The sequence below is a fragment of the Rhinolophus sinicus genome, chromosome 3 (assembly GCF_057876585.1).
Source record: "Rhinolophus sinicus isolate RSI-liver-muscle chromosome 3, RSI-T2T, whole genome shotgun sequence".
In the NCBI taxonomy this organism is placed as follows: domain Eukaryota; kingdom Metazoa; phylum Chordata; class Mammalia; order Chiroptera; family Rhinolophidae; genus Rhinolophus; species Rhinolophus sinicus.
The window spans coordinates 76,391,529-76,403,033 of record NC_142503.1 but is presented as its reverse complement, the minus strand read 5'-3'; the positions used below and the strand labels follow the sequence as shown (position 1 = coordinate 76,403,033).

General features: G+C 39.3%; 1 protein-coding gene across 1 annotated transcript; it reads right to left on the bottom strand.

Annotated features, from left to right (window-relative positions):
* Nucleotides 1-2,072: 2,072 nt before the first annotated feature.
* On the bottom strand, nt 2,073-11,247 carry SRP19 (signal recognition particle 19). The gene is made up of 5 exons (XM_019727791.3): nt 11,093-11,247; nt 10,358-10,433; nt 7,139-7,210; nt 6,921-7,032; nt 2,073-5,065 (listed from the first exon to the last, which is right to left on the bottom strand). Exons 1-5 carry the CDS (start codon nt 11,131-11,133, stop codon nt 4,932-4,934), a joined length of 435 nt encoding a protein of 144 aa, XP_019583350.1. The 5' UTR covers nt 11,134-11,247; the 3' UTR covers nt 2,073-4,931.
* Between the last annotated feature and the right edge of the window lie 258 nt (nt 11,248-11,505).

Here is an 11,505-nt window from a genome sequence, read left to right as displayed (position 1 = left end):
GTTCCACAGCCGTGGCTGCCCCTCTCTTTAACTTCCTCTTCCCCTCTTATAAAGTGCTTCCTCCATTTTCCTCTGAGCAGAAACCTCCACCTGGTTGGCCACGGTGGCACCTCCCGACTGCAATCTTTCCCCCTCCCCCCTGAATAAATCCTTTTAGCTGAGGAAAAGAAAATAAACTACCTGATGTGAACAAACTTTTTGAAAGGGCATTTGATAAAAATAGAAAAGGGCAAATAATATCTCCAAGGAAATCATGTCCAAAAAACAAAAATATCCATAGCATGCTTCAGTGTTTAAGTTTGAATGTGCGTTAAGAATCACCTGGGATCTTGTTAAATGCATGTGAATTCTTGGGTGGTGGGACCAGAGATTCTGCATTTTTCACAGGCTCCCAAGGGAGGCTGACCACTTTTGAGTAGCAAAGGTGCTAATGGCTCAGCTACAAATGGAATATGTGGTAATAATGCAAACTATGAATAGTGATCAAAATTCAGAAATATATTGGTAATTGGTAGGAGGGAAGATGAGAAGCAGGCATACGTGTGTTGGGGGTAAAGGAAGGAAAACTAAATCCTCTACTAGGATAGAAGGCCTAAAACTGAAACTATTAAAACTAGATGTCTCTCTATATTATGTACAATATTGGTAACAAACAATAAAGTCCTTAAGAAGTGGGCAAAGGATGTGAACATAAGTCATTGAAGTCAATACAAATGGTATTTCAACATATGAATAAATGCTCAATCTTGCTCATTATGAAGGGTCCCATTTTTCACTTGATTTGCAAATAAGTCGGTGATGCACTGCTTGCAACAGTATGAAGAAACAGCAATGCGATGTTACAGCTAGTTCCGAAACCTTCCTGACAATCCTTCCTGCCTCAGAACTAAAACAATTTTAGATTCCAGTCACCTTTCTGTGACAAATCTTTTAAGTTGGCTGTTCCAATAGCCATTCTCAACTTTCTTCTTGGCTGCCCCTACCATCAGGACTGGAAAAGCTACATATTCACTGTCTCAGCCTCCTTGCAGCTGAAAATGGACATGTGCCACAGTTCTTGGCAATGAGACACAAGTGAAAGTTGGCTGGGAAGGGTTTCTGAGAAATCTATGGCTTTCCTTTTAAAGGAGGGGGGACAAATGTGGCTGGCACAGCTATCTTTTCTTTCTGCCTTGAATTCTGATGTGATGTCTGGTGCTGTAGCAGCCCTTTTATAAGCTTGAGACAACAATCCTAAGGATGTTAGAAACATGACATGGATAGTAGAGTGGGAAGATATAAGTGCATCATTGAGCAGGTGAACCAACACTGATGCTTGGATTTCATATTACTTGGAAAAAATTAACTCCTTCTTAAGTCCCTCATTGTTTCCTGTTATACAGCCAAACACATTCCTTAGTGATACACTTTCCTAAAGAGGGCTGCTCTGAATCATGTTTTGCACATACTGCCCCAATACCTATAAGTCAAATATATAAACTGTTATATACTGTGTTCACTATAAAACATATTAACAACATAAATTGTTAGGAAAAAAAAAATAAGTAGAAATCCCAGTATTACTTCTGCACACCAATGGATCATTTTCATACAGCCTGGGTGTATAACACCATTTAAAGCTCTAAAACTCGGGGTTTGTTTATTTAGTAATCAATTGGAATCGTTTGATCTCAAGTAATAAAAACATAAAAGAAAACAGGATTTACTGGAAGGATATGAAGTTACTCACGGAATTCATAGAAGACCTAAACTAGGCCTCAGAAGAACAGGAATCAGGATAGCTGAAATTTGTAGACCATTAGATATCTTAGCTCCCATCACCATCTTCATTGTTTCTACTCCAGATTTAAATTCCTGAGAAATAATCCACTGGCCTGGCCTGGGTCATATCCTGTGACTAGGATGCAGTCCTGTAAATACAGCCAGGCGAAGCTTAACAAGAAGATATGTTCTGAAAAATGCATCATTAGGCAATTGGTCATTGTGCGAACATCAGAGTGGATTTACATAAAATGAGACGGTGTAGCCTACTGTATTGCCGAGTGGGGAAAAGAAAGGGAGCACACGCTAGAGAGGGGCTAATTGATTTATTCAGCAATATCTAATCAATTTATTTAGCGATATGTAATAGCAAAGGACAAAGGCACTTAAAAGAATGTGCTAATGACAGAAAGTAAAGGTGGTTAAGACTGAACTATGTACACTGATAACAATGTCATGTCAAGGGAGCACACATACATATAAGTTCAAGAGATCTCAATATATGTTTACTACTGATCAAAAGTTACTTGGCTAAATACGCAAATAACATCAATAAGGAGCATCCAAATGCAGTGATAAACTCTATAGGATAGCAACTGTTACAGTAGATGCCAAAAGCTCACCAAACCATAGGAAAAACAGTGGAAAGGTCAGGAATCAAAACCTTGCCAGGTCTGCAGCTGAGGGAAACAGGCATCTCCCGCTGCTGCTTGCTAGTTCCCCAGAATGCTGCTGCTGTCGCCGTTGCTGGAAGTTAGGGAGTCTTCCGATACTGCAAGCTGCACACAAGCTCCCGAAGATACTAGAATGACGACAACTTGCCCACAAAAGACGTCTTTATTGTCCGTTGCAGCAAGTTCCAATCTCTCACTCTGAAACAATCCAATCCTGAAAAGCAGTCCTGAAACAGCAAATCTTCTGAATAGCAATCTCTTGAAACAGCAATCAATCCATATGCCACGCGAGATCTGTCTTATATATCTCTTAAGATGTACCCCAGAGCCAAGTTTTGTGTTCCTGCCTCCCCTCTCAAGGACTAGCCAGTTCTGGGAGGGTCTGGCAGTTAATGATAAGAACTAATGATAAGAACGTTGCCTGTCTGGCTGGTGAAAACAGTACCTACAGTTCTTGCCGGGGAGCATCGGCCCATGGCCTTTCAAACCTTGGTAACCTGCCTGTCACGTCATGCTGACATAACTTAGGTACTTCTTCACTTCATCTGCTGATGCAGGCGAAACAGACAGAAAGCAACATCATCTCATATCTCTCCTGCCGGGAATGACACAGAAGGGGGAATTCTCTCCACTCCAACCCAAGAATTCTCTTAACCCTAAGCTAACCATCACCTCACATGCACTAACAGACAAAAGCTAATAGACAAAAGTTAACACCAGCCAATGAAGGAAAATTTTCTTAACATCTTCCCCACACCTACTACACACACTACTATACACACCTAGGCTGCACGGTGTACATAGTCTGTTACTCCTAAGCTACAACCCTGTACGGCATGTTACTGTGCTGAACACTGTAGGCAATTTTAACACAATGTATTTGTCTACCTAACTGTTATCTAAACACAGAAAAGGCACAGTAAAAATGCTGTATAAGAAACTAAGAAATGGTCCGCCTGCACAGGGCACTTGCCATGGATGGAGCCTGCGGAACTGGAAGCCGCTCTGGGTGAATGGTGAGCGAATGTGAAAGCCTTTACGTGACCGGAGACTTTAACCAACACTAACACTAAAGTTGTGTTTCCTTGTTGTATCGTTTTTTTAAGAAGCAAAATCAAAGCATGTAAGTTTCTGCCCTCCCCTCACCCCCTACACTACACTACACTTTTAAGACACAAGAATAAATCAAGTACAAGAGAACATAACGTAATGAAGAGACGCAGTGAGCACAGATGTACGAGGCTGCTGCTGGTATAACACGGCATGCTGTTTGACAGCAAACTTTTTTTTATATGTAGAAATACACTCTACAATAATTTAAAAAGCATAGTCAATACATAAACCAGTAACAGTCATTTATTATCACTATCAAGAATTGCATATGGTACATAATTGCACATACTGTCACACATCTGGCTGCGCAGGCTTATTACACCAGCCTCACCACACACACACGTGATGTGTTGTTTTGCTCCCAATTTTCAACAGCTAAGACGTCACTAGGCGATAGGAATGTTTTAGCTCCATTATAATCTTATGGGACCACTGCTGTGTAGGTGGCACATCACTGACCTAAACATTGGGCTGCAGGACAGTAATCGCCCTTCCAGAAGCATATGGAGTCAGAGATGGCAGTTCCCCAGGACATAAACACAGTAGACAAAAACACATGGCTGGATAGGGATTCGCTTAAATTTTCCAAGAACCACCACTTCCAGAAACAGTGCTTTGGGATAAGGTCAGAATCACCCACCCAATTAAGTTTCTTGAAAAAAATGTATCTGAAGGTGCTAAAACGTAGGTAATTTTAGAACTCCAGTTAAAATAATGTTCTTAAGCCTATACAAAATAAGCAAATCTAAAGCTTAAACTCCAGGACTTTTCATATGTCAAAAAACTAGTAATTGAACAGTTCAATTAACAGTAACTGATTAAAAGAATATGATCTATAGATGAGCTGTTCATAGACCTCCAAGAAGACTTACCCACTTCTTTCTAGTTTTAGGTTCACACTAAACTTCAACTACCCATTTTATTCTTTCTAATTATCTCCTCTACTGGCACTGATCAGTTCACAAGTAAAAGCTGCAAAAGTCAGTTTCGAATTTTATTTCATTAACTTAAAAGGTGAATAAAATGTGTTTCAAATCTTATTAAACTCATTTATCTGAACATGTTTACATAAAGGAGAGATATAGGATTTCAAGTAACTTATGGTAGCATCCATTGTCTGTTCCAAAATACGTTTTTCTTCCACAGAAACTGCATTGAACAGCAAAAAAAAAAAAAAAAAAAAAGATTTTATACTGCATAAAGGCTAGATGCAAACTTCTGATACAAATTTGACTGTCAACTCAGATGCTGAAGCTGGGAGGCACAACTGTTCACAGTTCAGTTAAATGATACAAACGAAAAGCTTGTTTCTCTCAGATACAAATTAGAAACCTCCATTCATGTCTCTTACAGTAGTATCACATACTTGATTCTCATACCAGGTCACTTCTTCTTCTTTCCTTTCCCCTTTTTACTTCCCTCTCCTTGCTGAAGACTTTGGTCACCACCTCCTGTTTTCTGTGTCCTTGTTTTCAATTTAGGTATCATTTCTGCTGCATACAGCATCACCGACTTACCTAGGAGCCAGAAATTAGGCTTAGTGTATAATCTGAGAGATAAGACATAGAAGGTCATTTACTTGAATACCATAAAGTTCAAGAAATTATTACATCAAGAAAATGAGAAGGATTTAAAAAGAAAAAAATAACTATGAAGACAATGACTCATTCAAGCAGGGGGCCTTTGGTGGAGAAAAGTACTGAGAACAATGCTGAAATATTTAAATAAATACAAACAAAATTTAAAACACAGAGTGTGAAACAAAAATTTTGGTCTTGGTCCTAGTAATTGACTTGAGGATCAAAGGAGAATGTATCTAAATGTAAGAAGCTGGAAATAGCATCCCATTGTAACTTAAGCTATGGAAACAGAGGGCTGCTCAGTCTTATAACAAAAATCCAAAGTCATTAAAACTACAAAAAATGTTACTCATATGCTCAGATGACTTATGAATACATGAACCCCTGTTCTCTCTACCAACCACCTCCTCCAGTTCTAGTAGCTGCCTTCCTTACCCCAATACACCAAGCCCCTCCGCTTTTCTTTTTACTTTGTAACTATTTGGTTACTGGAAACAGGATGTAACATCTTTCCAAATATTATTCTAAAATGAAGCCTGTTGTTTTGTCTTTCCACTTTTAAGAGATAGTCTAGAAAGATGTCAAAGAGGAGAAAAAAACATACTGGAATATACACATCTGTCACTCTTGAGTCAGAATCTTAACTTTCTAGAAATATCTAACAAGTTTTCTTGTCAAATATCTGATAAGTTTTTTAGTATAGAAACCAGCCTATTTTAATTCAACTAAAAACAAGGTGTCGGTTTCCTGTTACTGTGTCAAAAAAAATCTCCATTAAAAAAAATTAATATATTTTTAAAACTAAAAAATTCTGAAAAGAATAACATGTAAATAAATACTCATCTTTGCAATACCCAGATTTACTATATTAGAGTACTGTTGTCCAGTTTTGTTTGGTTATTGTTTTTTAATAAATAAAACACTAGGGATAATGCTACAGCCTTCTCTGACCATACCCCGTCTCCACTCTGCTTGCCATTATTAACTACTATCTTAAGACTGTGTTTTCTTATTTTGTATTTAAACTTACTTAAGTGGTATCACACTATGCATATCTCTTGCTTTTTTCCACTAAATATGGCTTTTTAGATTTATTAGTGATAGAAATTATAAGATTTCAGAATCTCTAGGATCTGAAACTTACAAGAGCAAAGAGAAGAGTGGGATAGTGATTACCAGGGGATTGGTGGATTTCAGCAAATACATGAGAGAGAGAAAACGGAACAACGTGTATGGCCTATCACATGGCAATCACACTCCTGGGATGCATTCTCCCTTAGGTCTGTAGGGGATGTGTGCATGGATGGTCTCTGCACATGTACATAGTGGTCATTATGGAAGTGGGGAGCTGGGAGAAATTTAGGGGGATGGATAATTAAAGAGGAGTGAATGTATTCCGTGACATATTGGGCAGGAAAGTAGAAAAGTGAAAAACAAAACAAGTGAGAACTTAGTGAGAAAAGTAGAAACAGAATGAGAAAACAATTAACATCTGACAATTTACTAATTTTATATGCTTAACCTGGGAACAATGATAAACTTCCAGAGGTTGATAAAATGTTCACAAAACAAATTTCTTGGAGAAACCATTAGTAGGCTTTATCATATTCTCAGAGATCCTTAACTTAGAAGTTGGAACCACTGTTTACCTCTCCATCAGCAGCAGTCCTTTCTCAAATTAATCTGTAGAACACAAATTATGATTTTTAACTTTCAAAAGATCAGAACCTTTTCTGCAATGTAGAGGAATAACCTATCCCCAAACTTCATTCATTCATTTAAAAAGGCTTACGTGATGGGAACTGCACAAGACAGAGGCTGCCATCTTCCTGTTTGAGCTGGACCCGAACTCTGCCCCTGTACTGAACATCACGATTCCATTCTCTGGAGTACATTTTATTTTTCTATCGTAAAAAAAAATTTAAAAAGTGAAAAGCAGCCTTTATTTAAGAAAGTTATTACATCAATGAGATGAGTATGGAAAATAGTAAAGGAAGAACCACATCATACCTCAAGAAATACATTAAGTCCAACTGCTGAGCACACATCTTGAATCTCTGTAGCTGTAGGATTTTCAACAGCCTGAACAGTTAAAAACAAAAACACTAAACTGCTTATGCAGCATTATTTACAATAACCAAAATATGGAAGCAACCTAAGTGCTCATCAACAGACAGTTAGATAAAGAAGATGTGGCACATATATACAATGGAATAGTATTTCACCATTAAAAAAAGAATTAAATCCCTTTTTGCCCCATTTGGGACAACATACATGGACCTACAGTGTATTATGCTAAGTGAAATAAGTCAGACAGAAAAAGACAAATACCCTGATTCCACTTGTATGTGGAACCTAAAGAACAAAATAAATGAACAAACAAAACAGAAAGACTCATAGATACAGAGAACAAACTGATGGTTGCCAGATGGGAGAAGGGTTGGGGGGGCACGGTGAAAAAGGTCAAGAGAGCAAGAAGTACAATTGGCAGTTGCAAAACAGTCATGGGGATGTAAAGTACAGCATAGGGAATACAGTAAACAATATTGTAATAACTATGTATGGTGCCAGGTGGATGCTAGACTTATTGGGGAATCACTTTGTAAATTATATAAATTTCTAACCACAACACTGTACACCTGAAACTAATATAAAATAATATTGAATGGCAATTATAATTAAATAAAAAAATAAAAAATACTAAATAACTTAGTTTTAAGTGGATACTGCAATGCTGTTGTGTAAATTATTTCAAATATTATTATCAAAACATGTACCACACCCTAGGTTTCCTTTTCTACTAGGTACAGTTGTTTCCATTGTAATTAAAAAAAAAAAAAAAAAATCCCAGGAATAACACTGATTCATACTTGTGTGTCCTTGCCCATTCAAACGGAACATAAACTTCACAAGGGCAAGGACTACTTTGTTCACCATTATATTCCCCAGCACCTGGCATGAACATAGTAGGTGCTCAATAAATACTGGTTAAACAACTATTACAGATACAATCACTTTAGAAAATTGTTTGGCAGTATCTACCAGAGCTAAACATATGTACTATTATGGCCCGGCAATTCCACTTCTAGATATGTATTCAAGAAAAGTGCAAAATATGTTCACTAAAAGACAAACTAAAGAATGTTCACAGCAGCACTATTTATAATAGCCCCAAACCAGAAACAACCCAATTATCCATTGTAGAATGGACTGTGGTATATTCATACAATGCAATACTAAAGAGCAGTGGTTTTCAGCAAGGCAATTTTGGCCCCCAAATGACATTTGACAATGCTTTGGAGACATTCTTGATTGTCACTACTAGGTGGGGTGGGGCACCGGCATCTAATGGGTAGAGGCCAAGGATGCTGTTAAACAACCTAAAATGCACAGGACAGCCTCACAGCAAAGAATTATCTGGCTCAAAATGTCAACAGTGCTGCTGTTGAGAAACCTTGCCATAGAGCAACAAGAATTAAACTATATTCAAAAGTGTGGCTAAATCTCATAAGCTTAAAGTTTGGTGGAAAAAGACAGACACAAAAGTATATACTGTATTAACGTCATTTAAATAAAATTCAAAAACAAGCAAAAGTAATCTAAGGTGTTGGAAGTCAGGACAGTGAGTACCGTGTTTCCCCGAAAATAAGACCTAGCCGGACAATCGGCTCTAACACGTCTTTTGGAGCAAAAATTTATATAAGACCCGGTCTTACATTACATTATGTTATATAATACTATATAAGACCGAGTCTTATACTATGTAAGACTCGGTCTTATATTATAGTAAAATAAGACCGGGTCTTATATTAATTTTTGCTCCAAAAGACGCGTTAGAGCCGATTGTCTGGCTAGGTGTTATTTTCAGGGAAACACGGTATACTTGGAGAGGACAGTGACCGGGAGGGGACATGAAGGAATCTTCCTGGGCGCTAATTACTCAAGTGTACTCACTTTGTGAAAATTAACCAAGAAAGACATAAGATTTATGTATGTTTCTATATGTATACTATATATCAATAAAGTTAAAAAGGGGCGGAGGGGTGGCTCAGTTGGTTAGAGCGTGAGCTTTGGGCAACAGGGTCGCTGGTTCGATTCCCGTATGGGCCAGTGAGCTGCACCCTCCACAACTAGAATGAAGACAACGAGCTGCTGCTAAGCTGCCACTGAACTCCCAGGCGGCTGGATGGCTCAGTTGGTTGAAGCTTGTGCTCTCAACCACAAGTTGCCAGTTCGACTCCTGCAAGGGATAGTGGGCTGCCAACTATCCCTTGCCAACTAAGACTGAGCAACAGCAACTGGACTTGGAGCTGAGCTGCACTCTCCACAACTAAGATTTGAAAGGGCAACAACTTGACTTGGAGCTGATAGGTCCTGGAAATACACACTGTTCCCCAAAAAAGTCCTGTTCCCCCTCCCCAATAAAATCATTAAAAGAAACAAAAAAGTTAAAAACAATTTAACCAATCTCCAAATTATATGAGAGCTTGCTACCACAGGCCTCTATTAGAGTGGCTTGATGTCAGGCATTATTCTGAACTAGTGCGTTGGCATCTTTCTCTTTTAGCCTGAGGCAGCAAAATAGACTTTTCTTTACACGTTTCAGCAGCAAAGTAGGAGATATTAAATAACACAAAATTAACTAATTCATTGCTCCTGAAAAAGCTACCTTAAATCTGTCAATAGACGACAAATGTGATTCTTGAAAAAATAAAATATGACATCAGTTTTGAAAATAAAAAGCCTCTACAAAGACCTTTTACTTAGCATTAGGCACTTTCCTAATGCCAAATAACTTTAACTATCTCAAAAAAGAAAAAAACAATAATTGACATAAAGCTAAAACTCAACACCTCTGAATTTTCTGCAAGTTGTCTTTGAAAACTCAACTACATTCTGGACATTCTATTGTACAGTGGTGTAATTCTGGTTTACTTAATTAAGGGGATGACTGTCACAACCTTGGTTTAAATAAAAACCTGCAAACTCTACAACCCTTCCCATTCCCTTCTTTCAAACACAAGCTCATGAAGAATCACTTTAAAAATTCCTTCAGCTATGAATCAGTCAGTGCCTTTCTGGTTTCACCATTATTCAGAATAGCACCCCAATTCTTGGCTACTGTTCTCCATAGCCCCCACTACCCCAAGGCAGTAAAGAAGCTTTTGTGGCCCTAATAATAAAACCTCTCCCAATCCCTCAAGAGAACCAAGGTGCCAACCTGCTTACCTTACTTATGGGGATTCGTCTGCCCTCCGCGATAGTCTTCTTGTTATTTAAATAAGCAGGATATATACAAATAAACCTATTACAGAGAAAGCACAGCTGGTGTCATTGGAGCTGTATTTCCAAAATTTCATTCATTCATTCATTCATTCATTCATTCATTCATCGTTATCACGATTGCGGGTACACCTATACTACTATTTGCGTATCTTTTCTTTAAATTATTTCCCTTTTATTTAACTTATTTAAAAAGGAAACTTTAACTCACTACCTCAGATGGAGAAAACACTTGCTACAGAAGTTCTTTTTAAAAAAGAAACGATGTCGCTAACTGTTCAGTTAGATACAGCTGTCTATCAAAAGTGGTGGGTCCCGCTCTTTTAAAGAGAGTCCGGCGTCAAAAGTACTAAAGACTTTAAAAAGTCCAAACGAGCCTTCCTGAACGACACAATTCAGATAACAGAGCTCTCACTCTGTGACTCTGTTACTTAACGCCTTGTCCACGTAGCACCCGAAGTCCTCAGTCTCACATACGGGTCAACACCGAGCTACCTAAAGTCAGAATCCCAGGGACCCTGCCAAGAGCCAGGCGCGGCTGGCCTTCCGGACAAACGACGGCTCGGAGAGAGGCTCGGGGCCTGCGGACCGGCCGAGCTTCACCCGCGAGCCTTTCCGGGGCGGGGACAGCGGCGCAACACCGCGGGCTCGCAGCAAGCCCCTTCCTTTCTCAGGACCCACCTGTCCTGGTCGGCCGGGGATCGCGCCGCGGCGCAAGCCATCTTCACCCGCCCACTCGGCACCAGACCTGTCCCAGCCGAGAAATACACCCGCCGGAACTCGGGGTTGAGATTTCCCAGATATCCCGTCTTCCGGCGGAAGTCCTGCCTACCGGAACGCCTACGCGGCCATGGTTTTGCACTGGCCGTTTGTTCCCGCAGCTGTCGCTCGGCGTCAGGGTCTTTTGTTTCTGACGTGGCGTTCGGCTCTCTCCTCTCGCGATAGGATCCACGAACGATTCTGATTCCTTCCCTTCTCCTATGTCCCCAAAATGAGACTTTTGGGGCGCATGCACCGTCGCTAAAATGGGGTTAAATCTTCACGTTCCTTCACGTCCAATTTCACACTGAGTTTGGATGGTGCTATCTACCTTC